Source organism: Euleptes europaea, chromosome 11, assembly GCF_029931775.1.
Source record: "Euleptes europaea isolate rEulEur1 chromosome 11, rEulEur1.hap1, whole genome shotgun sequence".
NCBI classification, from domain to species: Eukaryota; Metazoa; Chordata; class Lepidosauria; order Squamata; family Sphaerodactylidae; genus Euleptes; species Euleptes europaea.
This window is the reverse complement of record NC_079322.1, coordinates 69,086,713-69,110,104: the sequence shown is the minus strand read 5'-3', so window position 1 is coordinate 69,110,104 and position 23,392 is coordinate 69,086,713. Positions and strand designations below refer to the sequence as shown.

At 45.1% G+C, this 23,392-nt stretch overlaps 1 protein-coding gene across 1 annotated transcript; it reads left to right on the top strand.

The window, feature by feature from the left end:
- The first annotated feature begins 566 nt into the window (after positions 1 to 566).
- On the top strand, positions 567 to 18,771 carry NOM1 (nucleolar protein with MIF4G domain 1). The gene is made up of 11 exons (XM_056857647.1): positions 567 to 1,445; positions 4,081 to 4,205; positions 4,919 to 5,114; positions 6,675 to 6,998; positions 8,150 to 8,260; positions 9,447 to 9,614; positions 10,594 to 10,715; positions 15,092 to 15,224; positions 17,109 to 17,240; positions 18,234 to 18,343; positions 18,590 to 18,771. The coding sequence occupies exons 1-11, from the start codon at positions 567 to 569 to the stop codon at positions 18,765 to 18,767; spliced, it is 2,478 nt and encodes an 825-aa protein (XP_056713625.1). The 3' UTR covers positions 18,768 to 18,771.
- Positions 18,772 to 23,392: the final 4,621 nt, after the last annotated feature.

Sequence of the window (23,392 nt, the reverse complement as noted above, 5' to 3'; positions counted from 1 at the left end):
GAGAACTAAATTAAGGTCCGCGAAACAAAGTTATAAACCCATAATAAATTAATATTTTCAATTAAAAGTTCTCTATTATAAAAATGTATATTCAAATATTATTCTAAGTTTAATGTTTAACTAACAGTGATGATTAAAGTTTATTTCAACTTCTCGGAATTTTTATTTTGAACCTTGGGGTCCCTGCTCCGAACAAAAAAGTCCTAGTGGTCCCTGGCCAAAAAAAGTTTGGGAACTAAAGAATCCTGGGGCTCAGAGCTTTGGGACCAGGAGAGCTCTAAGCGGCCCTCCCTCCCCCCGTCCGTCAACGAACTACATTTCCCAGCATCCTTTGAGAAACGGCACCGCCTCGATTATTCAAACCGAGTTAGCGTACGTTGTAAAGAGGCCGAGTCCCAACACTGTCCCTTTCCCCGTCTTGGCTGTAATGTGCTTACTCGCCGGAAGATGGCACTGCCTCCCCCCCCCGTCTCACTAGGCCGCATCCTCGCTCCGAGGCCTGCTCAAGATGGCGGCGGCCATGAAGCGCGGCGCCTGAGGGGAGAGGCCTGGTGCGGGCGGGCGCCATGAGGCGAGCGGCCTCCCTCTCCTCAGCGCCCGTCAAAGGCCCGGCCCGAAGGAAGAGCCGAGGGAACCAGCAGGCCGGGCAGCTGCAGAAACTAGGGCTGGCGGTGCGGGAGTTCGTGGAGGCGGCTGCGGCGGGGCCCGGTGTGGCCGGCGGCCCCAGGCTCCGCGCCGCTCCCGGGCCGAAACCGGGCGGCCGAAGGAACCGGCGGGAGCTGAAGCGGGAGAAGCGCCAGCTGAAGCGAGGCCGCCGCCGGCTTCTCCTCCGCGGCCAGGAAGCAGCCCAGGAGCGACCTCCGCGGCCGCCTCGCCCAGCTGCGGCGGCCGCCTCGGGCCACGAGCAGCCCGGGAAAAAGCAGGCCCCGCCGGCCCCGGAGAAGCGCCTCCCCCGGCCGGAGCGGCCCGGCCCGGCCCCTCCGGCCGCGTCTTTGGCCCGCAAGCGGGCCCTGCTGGCGGCCAACGAGGCGGAGGAGCGGGAGATCCGCAGGCTGGAGAGGCAGCTGGGCCTCCGCAAGCGCCGCCAGAAGCAGGCCCCAGGGCCCGGGGAGGCAGGCCTGCCCCGCAGCTTCTCCCGGGACGGGCTGGGCTACGTGCTGGGGGCCCTGGACTCCGCGGCGGCCTTCTCCGGCCTGTACGAGAGCAGCGAGGGGGAGGAAGAGGTGGAAGTGGAAGGGAAGGCGGAGGAGGGAAGCCGGAGCGGCGAGGAAGAGGAGATGGAGGAGGAAGATGTTTTGGCCAGGGAGGAAGAAGAGGCCGGGGGCTCAGAGGAGTCCAGCGTGGAAGAAGGAGGCGAAGCCGAGGAGGGAGACTGCAATTCCCCCGGCTCCAGAAGCCCAGAGGCAGGAGCCCTGGGTCCCGCGTCTCCCCCAGGGGAAAAGGAGGTCTGTAGGAAGAGGACCAAGGGCAGCTGGAAGACGCAACTTGTGTAATTGGTTCTTGTGGGTTATCCGGGCTGTGTGACGTGGTCTTGGTCTTGTCTTTCCTGACGTTTCGCCCGCAGCTGTGGCCGGCATCTTCAGAGGAGTGACGCTGAAGGACAGTGTCTCTCAGTGTCAAGTGTGTAGGAAGAGTAATACATAGTCAGAAAGGGGTTGGGTTTGAGCTGAATCATTGTCCTGCAAAAAGTATCAAAGGGAATGTGCTAATGAGGGTGTGGTATGTTAATGTGGAACCATTGTATCCTGAAGTGATCTGTTAATGTGTGATACAGTGGTTCCATTCAGGATACAATGGTTCCATATTAACATACCACACCCTCATTAGCGCATTATCTTGATACTTACAGGACAATGATTAGCACATTGCCTTTGATACTTTTTGCAGGACAATGATTCAGCTCAAACCCAACCCCTTTCTGACTATATAGTACTCTTCCTACACACTTGACACTGAGAGACACTGTCCTTCAGTGTTACTCCTCTGAAGATGCCTGCCACAGCTGCTGGCGAAACGTCAGGAAAGAAAACACCAAGACCACGGTCACACAGCCCGGATAACCTACAAGAACCAATGAACTCTGACCGTGAAAGCCTTTGACAATAACTTGTGTAATAATTTTCATTAGGCCCCCATCCTCAAATGGGTAATTAATAACTGTGCTTTTTTATATAATTGCGAACTCCATGCTAAACTGAAGGGCCTATTATCTTACTATTTCATAGGGTTACTGACCAGAGCTACAACTCATCTTCATATTGCAGAGGTCAGTTCCCCTGCAGAAAATAGCAACTCGGGAATGTGGACTCTATGGTACACCAAAGAGACTTAGAGGGTACTTTCACACAGCCCAAATAATGCACTTTGAAGGTGGATTTTACTGTGTAAACTGGCAAAATCCACTTGCAAACGATCGAACGATCATTAAGGTGCACTGAAAGTGGATTGAAAGTCCATTGTTTGGGCCATGTGAAAGTGCCATAGGAGAAACTGAAATCCCTTTCCAGGTACCACTCTCAAATCTCTGGGAATCTTCCCATGCTGGAGCTGAACAACCCTATCACTCTACAAAGCAAAGTTCGGCTTATATAACTTCTTCCAACAAAAGAGCCACTTCAGTCGGAGGAAGGTTACTTATGTTGGAGTAACTTTCTCCAGTCTAGGGTAGGATAGCACCCATTATCCAGTTTAGCTGAAAGGCTGTACTTCCAGCCTGCTGAAAGGCTGTACATATTCCCAAGTCCTTGCTGGAAAAAATGTGATTGGTGGAGAGGGGCCTGGATCAGGGGTAGAGCACCTGCTTGGCATGCAGAAGGGCCCAGGTTCAATTCCCAGTATTTCTAGTGAGGAGGAGCTGGTTGCAGGCAATGTGAAAGCCCTCTGCCCTATTCCCTGTACAGCTGCTGCCTGTCAGAGTAGAGAGTACTGCTCTTGATAGACCAGAGATGTCAGGCACCTTTGGGCATTCATGTTTCTAATAAAATGTGCTGGCATGTACTGAACCGTGCAGTTCCTTCAATGAAATTGCATTTCTTCTCGCAGAAGAGTGCAGTGATTTCCATTTATTGGTCCTTCCTACTGCTGATGCCCACTTTTCCACTCTGTGATGATCCTGAGGGTCTGTAGACCCCTCCCCCAAGAACAAAATGAGGGGGGCTGTGGTCTGCAGCAGGAGAAGGAAGTAGTAAAGTCCTGCTCCACTTATGGCTTGATACACACCAGTGTGTTATGTATTCGTTCTAAGGGGCCAAACGTTGGCTACCAACAATGAAAGGCTGTGTAGGGGATTCATTGGTTAGAACATATATTGGTTCAATCTGGCATTTCCGGTCAGCATGGGTAGGAAAAGAAGCCTTGAAAAGCTGATTTCCCTCAGAGCTGAAGGGTTCAGGGGACTGATTTATTATGTAGCAGCAAAGATCTGGTTGCCACTGTTCAGGGAGCAACAGCTAATCCCAGCTCCTTGATAAGCACACCTGCCTGATGTACATGTTTGGAAATAGTACTGGTCACATTCCCTTTCTTGTGTTTTTGAATGTGCTTAAAAGTGTAAGTGTATGGAGAAGTCCTGTTAGGTTGAGCTTAGTTTTAATATGTGTAACGTCTGAAATTCTTTACAAGAGATCAGAGCTTTACAGTGGTAAGTTATGGTATATACATTTTTACTTAATGTTTGATACCCAGAGTTTAACATTTTTGGAATCAATGTTCATTTATTTACTTCATTTGTATCCCACCTTTCTCTTCAGTGGGGGCCCAAAGCATCTTACATCACTGTCCTCTCCTCCGTTTTATCCTCCCAACAACCCAGTGAGGTAGGCTAGGCTGAGAGTGCATGACTGGCCCAAGGTCACCCAGCAAGTTTCCATGGCAGAATGGGGAAACAGATGTGGGTCTCCCAGATCCTAGCCCAACACTCTAACCACTACACTACACTGGCTCATTTGTGGACAAACATCACATGTCTGCTAGTGCTAAAATATGACTGAAAAGGGAACATTGTACATCTCTGAATGCTTGACAATATTCTAAAGCTTAAGGTTATTTGATAAAATTTCGGCTTGTTCCTTTTCTATTTAGAGACTTTGCCATGGTGCTACAAAGTATGTTCCTCCTCAGATGCGAAGGTCTGAAGAGACAGTGGATGCAAAAAAGAGAGAAGAATTAGAAAGACTGAAGAAAACATCAAAAGGTCTCATTAACAGGTAATTTTATAACCTGTTCAGCAATCTGTCCTTCCAGGGAGCAGATTCTTCTGCCAAAGAAACATGAGTTGGACTTCCAATTTCGATTGCTGCATTGTATTTTGTGTCTCCTGAGGGTTTTTTGTTTGGTTTTTATTTTTTAGGGGATATAGGTTGTGATCACATACTAGGCCTTGTATAAAACATAGTTCATAGAAGCCAGATTCAACTATAATGATAAATAGGAAGATTTAAACAAATGCTAGGGAAGGCAATGGCAAACCACCCTGTAAACATAGTCTGCCTAGTAAAAGTCATGATGTGACATCATCCCTTGGGTCAATAGCGACTACCTTTATCTTAGCCTTGTTTCTTCTGAACTAAATATTTAGGTAACTTTACATCTAGGACTGAAATCTTGAGTGTGTGCTTTTACCTTCTCCTGATACGGTCCTGTTGAAATCAATGGAACCATCTTAAAGTTTGGAATTAAAATCTTGGTGTTCATTGTAAGTGTTACAAGCAGAGTTAAATGTTTCTGTGTTTTTTTTTAAATCAAAACAAGAGTCAGATGTGTTCCCAAACACACAAAAAATCCTTTAAACACCTGTAACTGTTTCACATGCAGTGTGGAATAGAATGGATGGTTTAACGTGATTTTAAAATGGTAATGATGAATTGGAAGAATAAACCAGATGCCAAGTCTTATTTCTGTATGATTTCCTTCTCATTAGGTTGAGTGAATCTAACCTGGCCTCCATAAGTGGGCAGCTGGAGGAACTATACATGGCAAACAGTAGAAAAGACATGAATGAGACCCTGACCGACATTCTTATGAGCGCTTGTGTTACTGCCTCAGTGATGCCGTCCAGACTGATGATGGAGCATGTCCTTTTAGTTAGCGTCCTTCATAATACAGTGGGAATTGAGGTAATCTTTCTTTCCTGGGTCTCAGCTTTGTATTCCAGTTGGGGTACATATTGCCAGGAATGCCAAATAACTGTTTATTTATGGATGACATGTCTTAGATTTATCATCGTTTGGGGGTGCTGTCTGGCTGAATGGCAGAATAAAAAGATGTAAACAAAATAATTATTTTAGAAGACGTAGTTAAATTTTGGAACTGCCTTCCCCAGGATGTGGTGATGGCTGCCAACTTGGAAGGCTTGAAGAGGGGAGTGGACATGTTCATGGAGGAGAGGGTTATTCATGACTACTAGTAAAAATGGATGCTAGTCATGTTGCAGACCTCTCCAGTCATAGGAACATGCCTATTATATTAGGTGCTGTGGAACACAGGCAGGACGGTGCTGCTGCAGTCGTCTTGTTTGTGGGCTTCTTAGGCGCACCTGGTTGGCCACTGTGAGAACAGACTGCTGGACTTGATGGACCTTGGTCTGATCCAGCAGGGCCTTTCTTATGTTCTTATGACATGTACAAATTGGAACTTTTGGGTCTTTGAGATGAAGATACCAAGAATCTTTTCATACTGTCTGAGGAAAACCACTTCATCCTACTCTCTTCCCTGTGCATACCTTGTGTTCCTGCTTCCTCGTGGAGAACATAGCATGTGATTGTTTTTGCCCTGTATGTGATTACTGTGGTTGATTTCTACAATTGTGGCTCCATTTTTAAAGGGCTGCGTGCTCCATGACTTTCCCCATCAGTGACAACAGAACACTGTTTTCACAAATAACACTTAAGTGTTTCTCCCTCTCCCATAATACTAGAACATGGGGTCATCTGTTGAAGCTGGAGGGTGACAGATTCAAAACAGATAAAAGAAAGTATTTTTTCACACAATGCATAGTTAAATTGTGGAACTCCCTGCCCCAGGATGTGGTGGTGGCTGCCAACTTGGAAGGCTTTAAGAGGGGAATGGACATATTCATGAAGGAAAGGGGTATTCATGGCTGTTAGTTAAAATGGATACTGGTCATGCTGCATATCTATTCTCTCTAGTATCAGAGGAGCATGCCTATTATCTTAGGTGCTGTGGAACACAGGCAGGATGGTGCTGCTGCAGTCGTCTTGTTTGTGGCTTCCTGGAGGCACCTGGTTGGCTACTGTGTGAACAGACTGCTGGACTTGATGGGCCTTGGTCTGATCCAGCAGGGCCTTTCTTATGTTCTTATGTTTATGTGGGTTATTATGGTTCAGTGGTATAAATGCAAGTAAAATGCTTTTTAAAAGCTATGTTTATTGTGTAAGAACAGAAGAACCTACTGCTTATGAGGGCTTGCAGGTGAGGCATTCAGAGCTAAGGGCAAGTATGCTCAGTTGACTGAAGGAGTGTCCGTGCTATGACAGCAAAAGGCTTAGTGATATAATGCAAGTCCAGCAGCCAATCTACTGTGTTCTATACACTTAAATTGCCAGTCAGCAATTATTAGGACCACAACATTCGTTCTGAGTTATTGGATTCCTTTTTTAATGGGCTAAATGGTCAGCTGTTCATTGATCACATGTATGTGTGTTTAACCATTGCAGGTTGGCGCTCACTTTCTGGAAACAGTGGTGAGGAAATTTGATGACATCTACAGAAGCAAGGTTGAAGGGAAAGAATGTGAAAACCTGCTTACCTTAATTGCTCATTTATATAATTTTTATGTAGTGCATTCACTGCTGATCTTTGACATCTTAAAGAAGCTCATTAGCACTTTTTCTGAGCAGGATATTGAACTAATTCTGCTGCTGCTGAAAAATGTGGGGTTTTCCTTGAGGAAGGATGATGCTCTGGCACTGAAAGAGCTTATTACTGAGACCCAGAAAAAAGCGAACGCTGTAGGGAAGCAGTTCGAGGACCAATCAAGGGTATGAGTGCATTTTAAAGAAACCTTTTCAGACAACTTTTTTATCCAAAGCCGAATTTAGCAGAAGATCTGTGTGATTTCCCTTTACGTTGATGTATGATGTTTGCATTAGCAGCCCAGACAACCTTGACTATCTCGATCTCATCAGAGCTTGGAAGCTAAGCAAGGTTGGCCTTGATTAGTGCTAGGATGGGAGACCACCAAGGAAGCCCAGGGTTGCTAGGCAGAGGGCAGGCAATGGCAAACCACCTCTGTTTGTCTTCTGGCTTGAAAACCTCATGATCCTGAGGTTGCCATGAGTTGGTTATGACAATTATTATGATGATTGCCAAATACTGCTATTAGGAATGGTCTCTGTACTTGTCTGGGTCACATTTGAGTTTTACATAATTATCTCTTGCCCTTGTATTGCCTGCATTTCATGACCCTTTGACCCTGCTGTCTAGTTCTTTTTCCACTTCACATATATATGCTCCTGACGAAGTGGGCTGCAATGCAATAGGGTGCTCCTGTTTAAACCAGGACCGAGATAGTGTGGGAACCACACGTGGCTTCAGCTTCTGGCCTTTCCCATAATACAGACCCTGCGTAGGCACCATGCCTGGGTCAAAATAATACCATGTGATATTGATTCTTACATAATGGTATTAATTCAGTAATCCTAGAAAACTAGCATTCTTGTATTGAGGAAGGGGGGGTCTGTAAGGATTCCTAAAGAGTTCATTTCAGAGGCAGTCTTTGAGCATGGGATTTCTTGCTCATAGTGCTTTCAGCCACACATGACACATTGGCAGAGAGGCATATTGTACGTAAACAAGTCTGTGAATTGAGGTCTACCCTGAAGCAATATAAGCATCTGGTTTTCTCTTTTATGTATTCCTTCATGAAATGAAAGGGGGAAATGTTCCTTAATGTTAGTTTTCACCTGAAAAGCATTCCCTGGAAATGCTGTAGAACAGAGGGTTGTTTTTTAATATGTTTGAAAAAAGGAACAAGATGCTTTATAAATCAGTCAAAGGCTGATTTTGTTTAGCAGATTTTAATATCAGAGCAAATAACACTTTGGCTGTGGTTCAAGTTTCATTTTTACACTGGAAATCCTTGCCATTTTTAGTTACTAGAGCAATAATGCAGATTTATTTGTCTTGAAAGGTTTGCTTTATGCTGGAGACCATGCTGGCACTGAAAAATAATGACATGAGGAAAATCCCTGGTTATGATCCTGAGCCGGTTGAGAAACTACGGAAGTTGCAGAGAACACTGGTAAGGGGGGAGTGGTCTTGCTGTCCCTCATCCTGAGTCTGAGCTTTCTGGGGTTATCGCACTTGTATTCCCAGCGATGTATTAAGAGTTTGAAAACGTTATAAAAAATACTGTTCACACTTTGTTTGGCCCCTTTAGCTGTGAAGACGTCTTGCAACCATTTATAAGCCGTGGTATCCAAAAACCCTTTTAAAGCGGTGTTTTTAATAACATTTTCAAACTCTTAATACATCGCTGGGAATACAAAGTGTGGTAACCCCCTTCATTTAACATTGTGATTAAGATTGCTGTAAATCTCCTGGACTTTAAGAGCCGCTAATGTGGAATGGTAAAAAGGGGGATTGGTTTGGAGACCGGAGAATTGGCACCTGGGCTTGCCATGCTAGCTCAAAAAAATGTTCCCAAGAGCACCTAGGTTCAAATAAACCAGAATATACTCTTTTTCTCCAGTTATTTTATTGATTTTATTTTATTTACACACACACCCTCCCCAGCCAAAGGCCGGGCTCAGAGCAGCTCACACAACATTCCAACATATATTAAATAGCTTAAAGCATATTAAAAACAGTTAAAACAGCCCTATAAAATCCTAAAATAGCATAAAAATATTCCAGTGGCACCCCCGCATTGTAATGTAGAGCTACAGCGGGGCGGACAGATGGATAGATTCCCATAGATGGTAAAAGGGGAATCAGTAGTGAGGGGTGGGAGAGTTGGGGAGGCGAGCATTTATAGAAGAAGAAGAATTGGTTTTTATATGCCGACTCTCTACCACTTAAGGGAGAATCAAACCGGCTTACAATCACCTTCCCTTCCCCTCCCCACAACCGACACCCTGGTGAGGTAGATGGGACTGAGAGAGCTCTAAGACAGCTGTGACTAGCCCAAGGTCACCCAGCAGGCTTTGTGTGGAGGAGTGGGGAAAGAAATCCAGTTCACCAGATTAGCCTCCGCCGCTCATGTGGAGAAGTGAAGAATCAAACCCGGTTCTCCAGATCAGACTCCTACCTCTCCGAACCACCTCTCTTAACCACTGCACCATGCTAGCCGTAGCTGGCGTCAACCATAAGCCTGGCGGAATAGCTCTAATTACAGAATAGTTACATTTAGCAGGGGTTCTAATTACATTAATCAGTATTAAGGTTCTGAAATTCTTTTACCTGAAAACACTTTCCCCCCCCATAAGATTCATAACAGTGGTTCTGGAAAAGAGGCTCAGCTTCGTGTGTCATTGGAATCTCTCCTCAGTGCTGATCAGATCGGCCGTTGGTGGATTGTTGGATCCTCTTGGAGTGGAGCCCCAATGGTTGACAGCTCCAGTAACAAAGCTCAACATATACTACCCACAGGAAAGGTAAACGGGATCATTGTAATTAATTCTTTTTTCCCCCTAGCATTGTGGCTGAAACAATCCTCCCCCCAAAAAAGCCTCCTTACTTGGGAGATCTATGCTTATCAGTATGAATGAGGATAATTGTGGGAAGTATTTTAATGTATTTTAAGTACTGTTGATTTTAAAAACACGCCAGTGTGTGTAGGAATATATTCCTTGATGAGGTCAATGGTGTTTGATCCCCCTCCCAAGTATTTGTAAATTGGGGAGTGTATACTCTGACAATGTTGGGGGCTCCTTTACTCTGCTTACCTTAAATTGGAAAAGGGAATGAGCGTATAAAGTGGAACTGATAGCATATCTGCTGCTGTTCTATTCCTTTCCTGGCCAAGGGCAATATGTATATTTCCCTTGGCAGGAGATATACTCACTGTAGCCCTGATGGTTTTTAATTTCTATGGCTGGGATCTGTTTGGCCCGTACTGGGATCTATTTGACCCGTAAAGAACACTAAATTTGTTCAGGAAAGGCTAAAGCAACTATTCACATACTCTGTCCAATGAAATGAAGGTGTGAACTATCAACCATATTCCTTTCCTATAATCTCTTTGCCTTCCCTCCAAATAAAAATACTTCATATGTTAGTAGCTGTTGAACTTCCAATTTTGACATGAGTCAGCAGTAAAGCTAATATCTGGATACAACCTTAATTATTGTACTTGAACTACCATTTTGAGTATGCAAGTTTCCCGCCTTCTAGTTGGACCTTCCTGAGCAGTTAGAAAATTCCTTCTTGAAAGCTAAACCTTGAGCAGTAACAAAAAGGGACATCTAAACATCTGAAATACAGCTTTTGACGTTGCCCATATTCTCATCAGAAAAGTTGGCCATTTGTGTTTAGACTTATCAAATATAGAGATATTTAAGAATCATCATAACTTCTAAAGAGCTAGCAAACGTCTAGCTTTAAATATTTCTCTCTTCCCCCCACCCCTTTTAGGTGAGTTCAAAGATTCTTGAGCTTGCCCGTAAGCAGAGAATGAACACAGACATCAGGAGGAATATATTTTGTATCATAATGACTAGTGAAGATTTTTTGGATGCCTTTGAAAAGCTTTTAAAGTAAGTACTCTCCAGGGTAAGAGAGGCTGTAACGGTGCAACTTAAATATAAACAACAAAGCTCCTAAGATATAATCCTGTTTTAGGAGAGATATCTGATTAGCCTGAATATAGACATTTTACCCATTGATACAATTGTTGCTTCTTGATCAGTAACAAGGCCATTAATTAAAGCTCGAGTTTGCTGTATAGGAAAGAAAAATAGCTTAGATCAAAATAATGTTGCTAGTTCAGCTGCCTGATTGCTGCGAGCGGATCTGTCACAGAGTTTTTGCCTAAACTGTTGCCTGATGGAAGTCAGGGCTTTGACACATGTAGCTTTAGTGGCTGTGGATGTCCTGAATGGGCAATCTACCTGCAGGGGGGTGACTTAAGAGATGAGTGTTCTGCTAGTGGCAGGGGTAAAATGCATAAGAAAAGAAGGGCAGCAGTTTTGCGCTTTGGTTTTTGAGAATAGACACAGCTGAGAATTTAAGCTGGAGCTAGCTGTACTGGGATGCAGTCTAGTGGGCTCTACAGTAACTTGCTTTCTGGGAATCTAATGCGACATCAGCGGGTTTGCTGCCTGCGGAAAGAGTTCCTGTTAGCTTTGTATATTTGTAACTGAACCAAGCCCCTGGCCTGGATAGCCCAGGGTAGCCCGATCTTGTCACGCGGGCGGTTGCCTCCCCCGGGGTCCGAGGTCGCTGCCCGCGAGGAAGAGGGGTTTGAGACGACTTCTTCCGACTCAGACCAGTCGGAAGGAGAGTCAGAGCTGGTCTCTCCTCCCGATTCAGCCAGTGTGCCTACGAGCCCACAGCTCCTGCAACTACTGGCCTCCGTATCCTCCCTGGCATCTGTCTCTCTCCCCCCTTTATCCTCTCAGCCAGCGAAGCTCTACCTTAGGCCCCGCCCCCTTCCCACCACCCGGAAGTCACCCCAAATAGCCGGTCTCCATGGTCTGCTGCTTCTGCCCGGCCCTGCAGGGTTGGGCGTGGGGCGCGGCTCGACCGAATGCGGGCCCGCCCGTGGATCAGCTGGCGTGTGGGCGGGTCCCCCTCTGCTCGGGTGGCCATCACGGCCCGAGGGCTCTCTGCCGCCCTGGGGCTGCTGGGGCCAGATCTGCGGCTTGCCCCGGCGGCTGTGGGAGAGCCGGCGCGCCTCCGTCGACCCCGTCCTCGGCGCGGCCCTGGAAGAGAGGAGGGACGGGCCAGGGGTAAGCCCGTGGGTTGGGGCAACGTCGGGGAGCCGGCTGCGTGGCCTGGGGCTGGGGAGGACTCCCTCGCTCGGGCGAGCGGGCTGCGCGGCCCAGGGGGTGGGGAGGATGCGCCGACCCCTCTGAGCCGGCTGCGCGGCCCCGGGGCAAGGAGGTTGTGCCGACTCTGCCGAGCCGGCGGTGCGGCCCCGGGGCGGGGGGGAGGCGCCGACCCCCCTGAGCCGGCTGTGAAGTCCGGGGAGCGGGGTGGGAGCCCCGTCTCCGGACAGATCTCATCAGATTTTGGAGCCTAAGCAGGGTTGGCCCTGGTTAGTATTTGCATGGGAGACCACCAAGGAATACCAGGGCCGCTATACAGAGGCAGGCAATGGCAAACCACCTCTGCTTATCTCTTGCCTTGAAACAACTATGGGGTCGCCATAAGTCAACTGTGATGTGAGGGCAACCCCCCCTAAAAAACTGAACCAAACTATTGCAAAGACATCATGAATTGCCAGTGCTGTCATCCAAAGAAAACAAGCTTCTGTAGCTTTGCCCTGGCACATGTTACAATTGTGAGATATTGTTGCCTTTGGGAGAAATTGGAAGCTGCTGCAAATTCAGCTAAAATGGGAAGGAGCTGCTCTTCAAGCTGAAATTAGTATATCCTTGAAGAATAGTGTGGGTTGCTGCACAAGAGGAAATGAGACACATTTGATCAGCAACCATAAGGGTTCAAGGCTCACTTAAAAGCCAGACTGTAGAGTACTCGTATGAATGGCTGATGTGCTTGGGCAGTGGAATAGTACAGTCAGTAGCTGGAATTCAGCAGGATTTATGTGTTTAAGGGGCTGCCAGCCATTATGGAAATGAAAAGCTGGAGGAATGGGAAAGACTCTAGGGAAAGAATCTGAAGAAAAGTGCAAACTGTGCTGAGCATCTTGCTAAGAGCCAGCTGAACCCACGGTGAGGAATGACTTCTTTTGACTTCTTTACTGATATGTAGGCCAAGAAGACCTTAGCTGGTGTGTTCATTCCCCTGAAGCTGATATACCTCTGGTCTTCTCCCCAGGCAGCATGTTACACAGGAATAATCCAGAAGCCTGCAGACTTTCCAGTCTGTTTCGCCACCCTTTTTGTCTTGGATGTCCTTTCGGGATGGGGTGTGTGTGTGTCTGGTAACCAACAGAGGAGTATGTCAGCTCCGCTGGTACTACACAAAATAAGGGGAAAGAACTGCTATAATCTGATTCCACTGCTAAACTACTCTTACTGTAAAAAAAAAAATTCTTAATATCCAACCGGTACCTTTCTGGGCATAATTTATACCCATTATTGCGAGTCCTATCCTCTGCTGCCAACAAGAACAGTTCCCTGCCCTCCTCTGAGTGACTTACAAGAGAGCAAGCATGTCTCCCCTCAACCTCCTTCTTTCCAGACTTCCATAGAGGTGGGACCTAAAGGCTAACTCTCCGGTACTGAATGCTGCTAAGGAGCTACGTGAGAAACGAGAGTTCTGATACATCCATTCATTCCCAGTATCTCAATCCCAGAAATGAGTTGCGTGTGACCCTAATAACATTTTGTGGGACTGCTATTGGCATTAATTGTTTCAAATTACGTGCCAATGTTCCCTTGACTTCATTGAAATTTCTCTAAAAAGTTAAGCACGATTCTGCATTTGAGCAGGACTGGAACATTGTACGCAGGCAGTTTATCTCAGATTTAGAAACTACAAAAAATGAAGGCTTCATTGTGAAATGATGCAAATGTCGTGGTTGACCCGCTCTGCATTATAATATTAAGCATTTGTCATTTTAATTGGCTTCAACGCTGCCAAGCTTTTGACAGTTCTGGAAGCCAAATCAGACTTATTTGACGGAACAGGTGCAGCATAAGTTAAGGCCCTTCCTTGCCAAAAGTATCTGAATCGCCTTCCATTTGGGCCAGCTGTGTGAGCAAGACGACAGTTTAGTCCTGCCAGATTTTCTGCTGAGACAGCCACTGAGAACTCATTAACGCTGATTATATTTTTGTAATTAGGTTGGTTGAAATTCCTAGTACCCCAGAACTTCAGGAGTAGTTTCTCTTTGGACACAATGTGTTGTCAGTGGCTTACTGATTCAGTATTGATAACCCTACATGGCTTGGGACCAGGATATCTGAAGGACCATCTTTCTCCCATAGGTTCCTGCCCAGGAATTAAGATCACCAGGATTACTCTTGAACTCCACCTACCAAAGAAACTTGTCTGATTCGTATACGAGAGGAGGCCTTTTCGGTGGCCCCAAAACGATTGAACAGTCTCCCCAGGGAGATGCGCCTGTCCCCCCCCCCCATTGCAATTTTTAGGAGGCAGCTGAAGACGGTTTTATTTAGGATGGCATTCCATTAGACTAGTTTTTCTACCGATCAGCTGTTTTAAATTGTGTTTTTAATTTATGGCCTTTTATGTTCTATTTACACTGTAAGCTGCCTTGATTTGTGTTAAGGTAAAAAGGGGGCTAATTTTTTTAAAAAATAAATAAACTGTTAGTAATCTAGATGTTGCCCTGACCTGGATGGGCCAGGCTACCCTGATCTTGTCAGATCTCAGAAGCCAAGCAGGGTCAGCCCAGGTTAGTACTAGGATGGGAGACCACCAAGGAATACTAGGGTCACTATGCAGAGGAAGGCAGTGGCAAACCACCTGTCAGTCTCTTGCTGAGAAAACCCTACTGGATTGCCACAAGTCAGCTGCGACTTGACAGCGCTTTACACACACACAATCTAGATGTTGAAAGCTACTTACCTTCACACAAAAGGACCTTTTCCCCTCTCTTCCCTTTAATGCCATCACAGTCAAAAACAAGCGACTCCTATACTGTGATATGATCCTCTCTTCCAACTTCTACACATTCAGTATTTCCACAGTTCTGCACCATGCAAGGCTTATGTTTCAGAATGCTTTCTTTTCCAGAAAGAAATGCTGTAACTTTCACCCATGCGTTTTTATTGGTTTTACCCAGTAACATGCTGCAATGAAGACATCGCCTTGGCCCAGACGTTTTGGCGCTTGTTGCTTGAAGCTTTATGGGTTGAGCTCAAGTCAAGAGGAAATTACCTCTTGGTGGTTTTAGGCTGGCAGTGACTCTTAAACTGTTTAATAGCTCAGTTTAAAAGTTCAGGAAATGGTTTTTACATAATGGCAATTGATGTTTTAGGCTTGGTCTTAAAGATCAGCAGGAGAGAGAAATTGTCCACGTCCTCGTAGATTGTTGCCTACAGGAGAAGACTTACAACCCCTTCTATGCGTATTTGTCTGCCAAGTTCTGTGAATATGATAGGAGATTCCAGGTAAGTGAAGAACCGGGCCTTCTTTTTACTGGCTATACTATTTGAATAGAGAGGGAATAGAGGGAGTATTGTCAAACAGTAAGGTAGTTCAAGGTATTGGTTTTGACCACTTTAAAGCCCTGCATGGCTTGGGACTGGGATACCTGGAGTACCATCTTCTCCCATATGTTCCTGCCTGGCAATTAAGATCACAGGGAGAGGGGACCTGACCATCCCAGCAATCAAAGAAGCTCTTTTTGTGGGTTCACGAGAGAGGGGCCTTTTCAGTGGCAGCTCCCCTGTTACAGAAAAACCTGGCTCCCCCACTTTCAATTTTTAGGAGGCAGCTGAAGACAGTTTTATTTAGGATTGAATTTGATTTAAAGCAGTTCTAAGCTGTGATTTTAAAATTTTGGTTTTATGTACCAAATTTTGGTTTTATGTATTTTATTTATATCGTAAGCCACTTTGACCTCCATAAGGAAAAAAGGTGGATAATAAATGTTTTAAATAATAAATAATATACTTTGTAAAACTGTATGCACAGAATCTGCTTCTAGAGAAAAAAACACATTTAAGTCATCCTGTCTATGATGACACATAAAAATGGAACGTGTGAGGGAAGGAGTCGGAGTGAAACAGTGGAACTCATGCTTTGGATGCAGAAAAGGCTCAATTTCAATCCCCGTCAGGTAGAAAGGATTTTGGGAAGGCTTCGGTCTGCCGCTTTGAGTAGAAGACACTGGGCCAGTAGTGTTGAGTTAGTATATCACTGTTTCAAATGTTCACACGACCCCTAGCTGTGGGTAGATAATTGTCAATATAGTAATCCTAAATTATGTTGATCATTGCAACTAACATTTTATTTTGACATCTTGAGGAACATATGCTGGATGACGGACAGTAAGAGCTGAACATTTTGGAGGTCTTGAGTCAAAAGCAGCCTGTTCCGTATTTGCATTGAGGCTGTTTCTCTTTTTATGTTTTTAGTACAGTGCACATTCTCCATTGGGTCAAGGTCAGATTGCTGTCAGCGGTACAGAGAAAATAATCCAGTCAGTACTGAGCAAGGGAGAAGTGCTCCCTCCTCTCTGGTACACTCTAAATGAGTCAAACTCATTTGTTACAAGGGCCAGATATGACATAAATGTCACTTGGTCGGGCCGGGCCATGCCTCGCCAGCCCAGATTGGGAGTGGGGGGTGGCTGCCTCAGCTGGTGAGCGCACAGCGGGCTCACCAGCTCAGATCTGGACTAGGGTGATGGCTGCTTCAGCTGGCTTGCAAGCCAGATAAGAGCTCTCAAGGGGCTGGATCCAGCCCGCGGGCCATGTTTGACACCCCTGCTCTAATCCATCTCTACCTGTGCATTTTCCTGACGAGAATCTAGGTAGGTATGGAAACTGTGACAGACGGGTAAAAAGGAGAGGGATGATTCCTCCTCTGCCCAGCAAAGGACAGTCTGGTCTTCCCCTTCATCCCACTGGGGAGGCCATTCAGAAAGGGAGAGAGAAGCTAGTGTATGGAGGAGACCTCTTCCCCTCTGCCCTGCTCTCCTCCATTTCAGCAGTGGCTCAGCCCAGTGAGTTGCAAGATGGCAGAGACTTGCTGGCCATTTACATCTTGGCATCTGTGAACACATTGAAATGAACTGCACCTCTGTAAGAGCTCTGAAGAACTCATTACTAGATTAATGAGGACACCGATCTTAGTTCTTGGGAGTATTCTGTCACTTTTTTAGTTCTAGGTATTAATATCTTTTAATGTTTTATGTTTACTATGTTTTATTTTGTAAGCTGCCTCTGGCAGGCTGTCCTGGAGTGACAGCATAAACATTTTCTGAATAAGTATAATAAATGCTATTTCATAAATAACTCCCCCTCCCCTTTTATTACTTTGGTGCTTAGATGACATTCCAGTTCAGTATGTGGGACAAAATCAGAGATCTGGAAAACCTGACCAGGACCGCTTTCTCCAATTTAGTTAATCTCTTGGCTCATCTGTTAAAGACTAAATCCGTCTCCCTTGCTGTTTTCAAGGTCAGTCTTACTCTGTTTCCAAACATTTGTATTTTTACATTTCTTCTTGTTAATTACATGTATTTATGTGTGCTTTGGTGTGAAATATGCATAGTAAGTAAGGCAAAGTAATGACTAATTATCTACAGGAAAATATAGGTTTGTCCCCCTTCTTTTCTTGCCAGTGTCCATCGGACTTTATGAAAATGTAATGGCTTTTAAGGTTTAGGCAAGCAATTGTTCCTTTCACTTCATTGAGGGAGAACTGGAAAAACACGAGCTGGGCAGCTTCAAATCTAGTTTGAGAGAGAGCACTGCTGAAACTGTGTAGGGGATCAAGGATGATTTAAAGAAATATTGCATTTAGTGGCTGAGGTTGTTTTTCAATTGGTTCTCAGTTTCCTGATATGGTGCATTTTAGAGAATCCCCGCATCGTTAAGAGAATGCCCATTGACAGTGTTGGTGGGTTCATACTCTCTATAGTATTGATGAAGCAACTAGGTGGTCTGAAAAAATATGAATATTTTGCTGCTTGATCAATTCACATCTTGGGAAACTTTTCCCTCTTTCTGTGTCAGTTGGTAAGTAGGTGAAATTGATAGGTGTCGTTAAGTCAGTACCATAATGAATCCTAAACTCACTAAACTTGTAGATCGGGGTGTCGAACTCATTTGTTACAAGGGCCGGATATGACATAAATGTCATTTAGTTGGGCCGGGCCATGCCTCGCCAGCCCAGATCGGGACTGGGGGGGGAGGTGGCTGCCTTGGCTGGCTCACAGGCCGGATAAGAGCTCTCAAGGGGCTGAATCTGGCCGTATATTTGACACCCCTGTTGTAGTTAGTAGAAATTTCAAAGTACTCATTTCACCCATGGTTGGGGGTAGGATACAAGAATTAAGAAAAGTCAGATATAATGCTAAGGCAGCCAGCATTTTAGAGACTGCCTGATAGCTTCACAGCATCATAAGAGTTTACGATTTTCATTTTTACATTTCATTTCTTTTTCACTAGGTCATTGAGTTCAGCGAACTAGACAAGCCAAAAGTCCACTTTTTACGGCAAGCGTTATCTACACTGTTCCTAAAAACAGACCCGGAAGAGCTCTGCTACATTTTTGGAAAGTAAGTCCTCCCAGGATGTTCTGGGCAGCATTTGCAACGTGGGGACTTAGGGGTCAAAGAAGCTTTATTAATGAAAATAAAAGGTATACTTGGATGAATCAGTGGTACCCAAAAGGTGCTGCTGAACATAAGATGCTGAATGATTTTCCATAAAGCTCTTTCCTGTTATGGCTGATCTTATGTCTAAGGGATATTATAACGTTCTGGATATTTGTTGTAAAAATATATCTGTGTATATCGTTCCAGATTGGCTGAGAACCCCAAGCTGGGAATGCTGCATGAAGGCTTGAAGCTTTTCCTCACCCACTTTTTGCTGAAGAATATTCAAGCTAACAAAAGTGCCTCAGAAGCCACTCTGCTAAAAGAGCGAATTGAACTAGTAAACAGGACTTTGAAAGCAAAAGAATCAAGATTAAAGTTATAGCGCTGCAAACAGAGACAATTCTGTCGTGTGGAAAATGGGGAGGGGGCTTAATTGAAAGCCCCGTTAATTGAATTTGACCATCAGTAACAAACAGAAGACATCCAGTGTAGTGCTAACCAGGGTTGCACCTCTCCTAAACCCATTGACTTCAGTGCATTTATAATGGTGTAATTCTGCTTATGGTTGGTTTGTTGGTGTTTGCACCTTCACACGAGAAGATAGATTTGGTATGATATTCTAACACATTTGTATTTATTTTAAATATCTACCCATATTTGAATCCTGGTGATGATGGCAGAATACAGAAAAAAACACAGCAATTCTTTAACCTGTTTTAAGGAGGAAAGTGCAAGATGAAATCACTGGTGAAAGCTAAGTAACTTGTAAAGTGCGTCTTTTTTTAATAAACTGGTTTAGTTTGTAGTTCTGACACTTCTGTATTATCGTTCAAAGGTATTACTTGATCAGTTAATGACAGTTGCCACATTAGCAGCATACCTTAGTAATTTAGATTCCTTATTCTTCACCCCATTCAGTTTCCTTTCTCATATTTTATTCTTACCACTTCGTTGTACTAAAGTTGTGATAGTGACACAAGGATCATTAGTCTAATACTTTTGCCCAAATTGTACTTTCTCCAAATTTATTATTCATTGTTACTCTAGAACTATTATACATTAATAAAATACAATAGGAAATACTGCCTAAGTATTCTTGGCAGAGCCCCATTCTATGCAGTCTATCACATTTTTGTACATCCCAAAATACTACTGTCCCTCTGACTTTATTACATTCTGCAGAAATATATTTTTGCTTGAGAAGAGAAGGATATTTTGAAATGATTGAGTACTCTCCTACCCAGGAGGCAGGGAGTGGTGGTGGAAAGTACCATCAACCTGTAGGGTTTTCAAGGCAAGAGATGTTCAGAGATGGTTTGCCATTGCGTGCCTCTGTGTGGGCTGAGAAGAGTTCTGAGAGAACTGTGACTGGCCCAGGGTCGTCACCCAGCGGGATTCATGTGGAGGAGAGGGGAATCAAACCTGTTCTCCAGATTAGAGTCTGCTGCTCCTCCTAACCACTACATCATGCTGGCTCACTTTTTCTTGCATCTTGTAGTCTGATTCCTAAATCTCAGCTCATGCTTCCAAGACCATAGCACACTCTGCCTGTAGTGATCCTCTTTGCCAAAAGGAAATGAGCAAGTTTAATACCGTTGGACAGCAACAAAAAGTTTAGTAGTCTAAACAAATAGTGTAACAGACCACTCTATAATCGCCGCTAAAAATCCCTAGCTATCGGTACCTCCAGATCCACTCCTAGTAGACGAAACACAGCAGAGTTGATTTATCCTATTCAAGGGAGCATCATCTTCAACAATTCTGCAGTACATGAAAAGATGGCAGCCTTGTGGTAGGGACAATATGAGAGATCTTCAAGAAAAGTGGTTTTTTAAAACTCTGCCGGAGTGAGGCTTTCACTAATTATAAGCAGGGATGTTACCCTCCCATAAATTACCAGGAAAATGTGGTAGAACAGGGGTGTCAAACATAAGACCCAAAGGGCCAGATACAGCCCCTTGAGAGCTGTTATCCGGCACCCAAGCTGGCCAAGGTGGGGGGGGCCCTCCCCCTCTTGATCTGGGCCGGCGAGGCATGGCCCGACCAAGTGACATTTATGTCATATCTGGCCCTCAAAAACTGAGTGACATTCCTGTGGTAGATGCTTCCTATAGTGGAGAGCTGTGTGATGATTCCAATTAAGCGCAAGTTCTCCAAGACTGATGAGGACAAAATCTTTCCCACTTGCCTAAAAAATGATCAGCACTGTCCAAACTAAATGTGGGGAACTGGCTTTATCTGCAACAGTTGTGCGAGTCTTGCACAAAACCAGGGGCTGGGTTCCTCTTAAGGATATAAAGAATACTTCCATTTTAATTCCGCTGTCAGCTGGCCAGGCTCTCTGGTCTAGCATGTAAATATGACTGTTAAAGATATATTGCAGTGCATCTTCTAGCAGTCTTCAGGCTCAGTTGTATAATATGTGTAGAGCCATTATCATGGATTTTAGCTTTTTGAAAAGCTGGGCGATGAGATTTTAAACCCTCTATTCTGGTTTTTGGATCACTGTTTACAGGACTACACAAAGAAGTCTGTTTTTCAGCTTTGGAGAAAAGTGTGATGGGGATAAATCACACACAATCCCCTTTGGCAGCGCTTTAACACTGCAGCACTTCCAAGCTCTGAGCATCTGCAGATCTTTTCAGCATTATAGCTTTTTTCCCATTGTGCTGCACCAAAGGGGGAGGATGAGTTTGATATTGCCCCTTCTCCCTTATAGCACAAACGTTTAACTGTGGCTGTCCGGCTTCGCTTTGGCACCTTCATATTGTCCTTAAAACATCTGGAATAGCTCTATTTGTATTGTTCATGAGAATTTGATATGCATCCAGATGGGAGGGGGGGAGCCGTGCCAGGTACTTTTCTTCTGAGACAATAACGACTGCTAGTCGAATGGTAAAATCTCAGTCTTTGAACCCCATCCTGCCTTCCAGTTCTTTTTTCTACCAATGTGATTCAGCGTCTCAGCTGATTTTTCCACAAACCATCTTTGCATCTAGAAATAAAGCAGAAAGCGGAAGGCTTTTTGTTCTCTATAAACATTAAGATGCAATTTGGTAATCTGTAAATTATATGGGTAGGATTGCCAGATTCAAGTTGAGAAACTCCTGGAGATTTGGGGATAGGGCCTGGGGAGGGCAGGTACCTCAGTGGGGTACAATGCCAGAGAGTCCACCCTCCAAAGCATCCATTTTCTCCAGCGGAAATGACCTCTGTAGTCTGGAGATGAGCTGTAATTCCAGGGGATCCCAGATCCCACCTTGATGCTGGCATCAAGGTGGGTGTAGTCCCCTCATATTTGGGTGTAGTCCCCCCATTCCACTATTAAATAGCTCCAACAAATTGAACTAGTTATCTACCTCGGGGCAACTGCCCTGGGCCCTGCACTGGGGGGGGGCAAACACCCATGGAGCACCACTCCCAAAGGAGCGGGGGGGAAGAAGATTAGGCTCCTCACGACTTTCAGCAGCAGTGATGGCTCTTGCCCTCCTCGCAGTGAGGGCCAACCTTTGATTGGTCCTGTTGGGGGGGGGTGATTCTGGGGACCCATCCAGGACTTTTCCCAAGAGCTCATTTAGTAGACAGTACCTTCCTCTGGCATCAGGAGTCCTCTTTCAAGGCAAGACCCCTGCCTGAGACCCTGGAGAGCTGCCGCCGATCTGAGTAGACAATACTGACTTTGATGAACCAAGTGTCTGATTCAGTAGAAGGCAGCTTCATGTGTTCATGCCTTCTCTGGTTCAGAAAGTCTGTGCTGCATGAACTGAGCAAGGTTGAAGAGTTTGCTCTAAGTCATTATGTTTTGGGGAGGGGGCGTGGCTCACTGGTAGAGCATCTGCTTGGTGTGCAGAAGGCCCAGGTTCAATCCCCGGCATCTCCAGTTAAAGGGACTAGGCAAGTAGGTGATGTGAAAGACCTCCGCCTGAGACCCTGGAGAGCCGCTGCCAGTCTGAGTAGACAATACTGACTTGATGGACCAAGGGTCTGATTCAGTATAAGGCAGCTTCATGTGTTCATGTGTGTTCAAGAGTCTGAGGCTCCTTGGCTTTAAAAACCACCTAAAACCTTTTCTATTTCCCAGGTGCGGATAGAAAAACCTGTAGCCAGTTCCGGATGTGCTTATCCCTTTTTAATTCCATATTCTTGCTTTTTACAGGATAGGTTTGGAATGTCTCTTATAAGGTATTGTTTTATGACGTACAACTTTTTGAAATAAAGCACAAATTTGGCAGCAGGAAAGGCACTGCATAAATCAAATCGTGATGGTTATCCTAAAATGTAATTATGACGGCTATCCTAAAATGTAAGGATTTGCGCAGCTAGAAAATATCAATGTGACCGACCAACCGTTTGCCCCGGCAGCCAGATACAATAGATGACTTTTTTACCATCTGTCACGATTCATGATTTCTGATCTCCTAAAGGTACAGATCCTTCCCCTCCAATAAAGCTTAATTTACCTCCTGATCCAGGGCCCCATGAATCGCACCTGCTTCTATAAAACGGTTGCCCCCACCCACCCAAACCTGTCAAAATCTGCATTCTTCCTTAAGTTAAAAGCCAGGTGAGTAGCTGGACTCCTTCTAACATATATCTACATGCCTCTCACCATCTATTATCTCTGGCCCTCAAACCACTTGCATTTTCTAAGTTGTGGCCCCATGCATACTTCTCTGGGAGTAAACTCTGCTGACTTCAGCGGGACTTCCGAGTCAATGGACCTAGGGTTGTGCTATGCATCCCACTGAGAAATTATTAAGCAACTGAGGGCAAGAAATGTAAGCACTTACAAACTAGCAGACAAACAAATAAAAATTATTATTATTTTCATTTGCACAGCATGTTTGGTATTCAAAGCCTTTCACAGAAATCCTACAACTAGCTTGCGAGGTAGGCCAGAATTCATGGAGAAAAAGAAATTGCAGCTGAAGCAGAGTGGTTTGGCTAAGGCCGCCTAATGAACTTGTGGGAGCCAGCGTGGTGCAGTGGTTAAGAACGGTGGTTTGG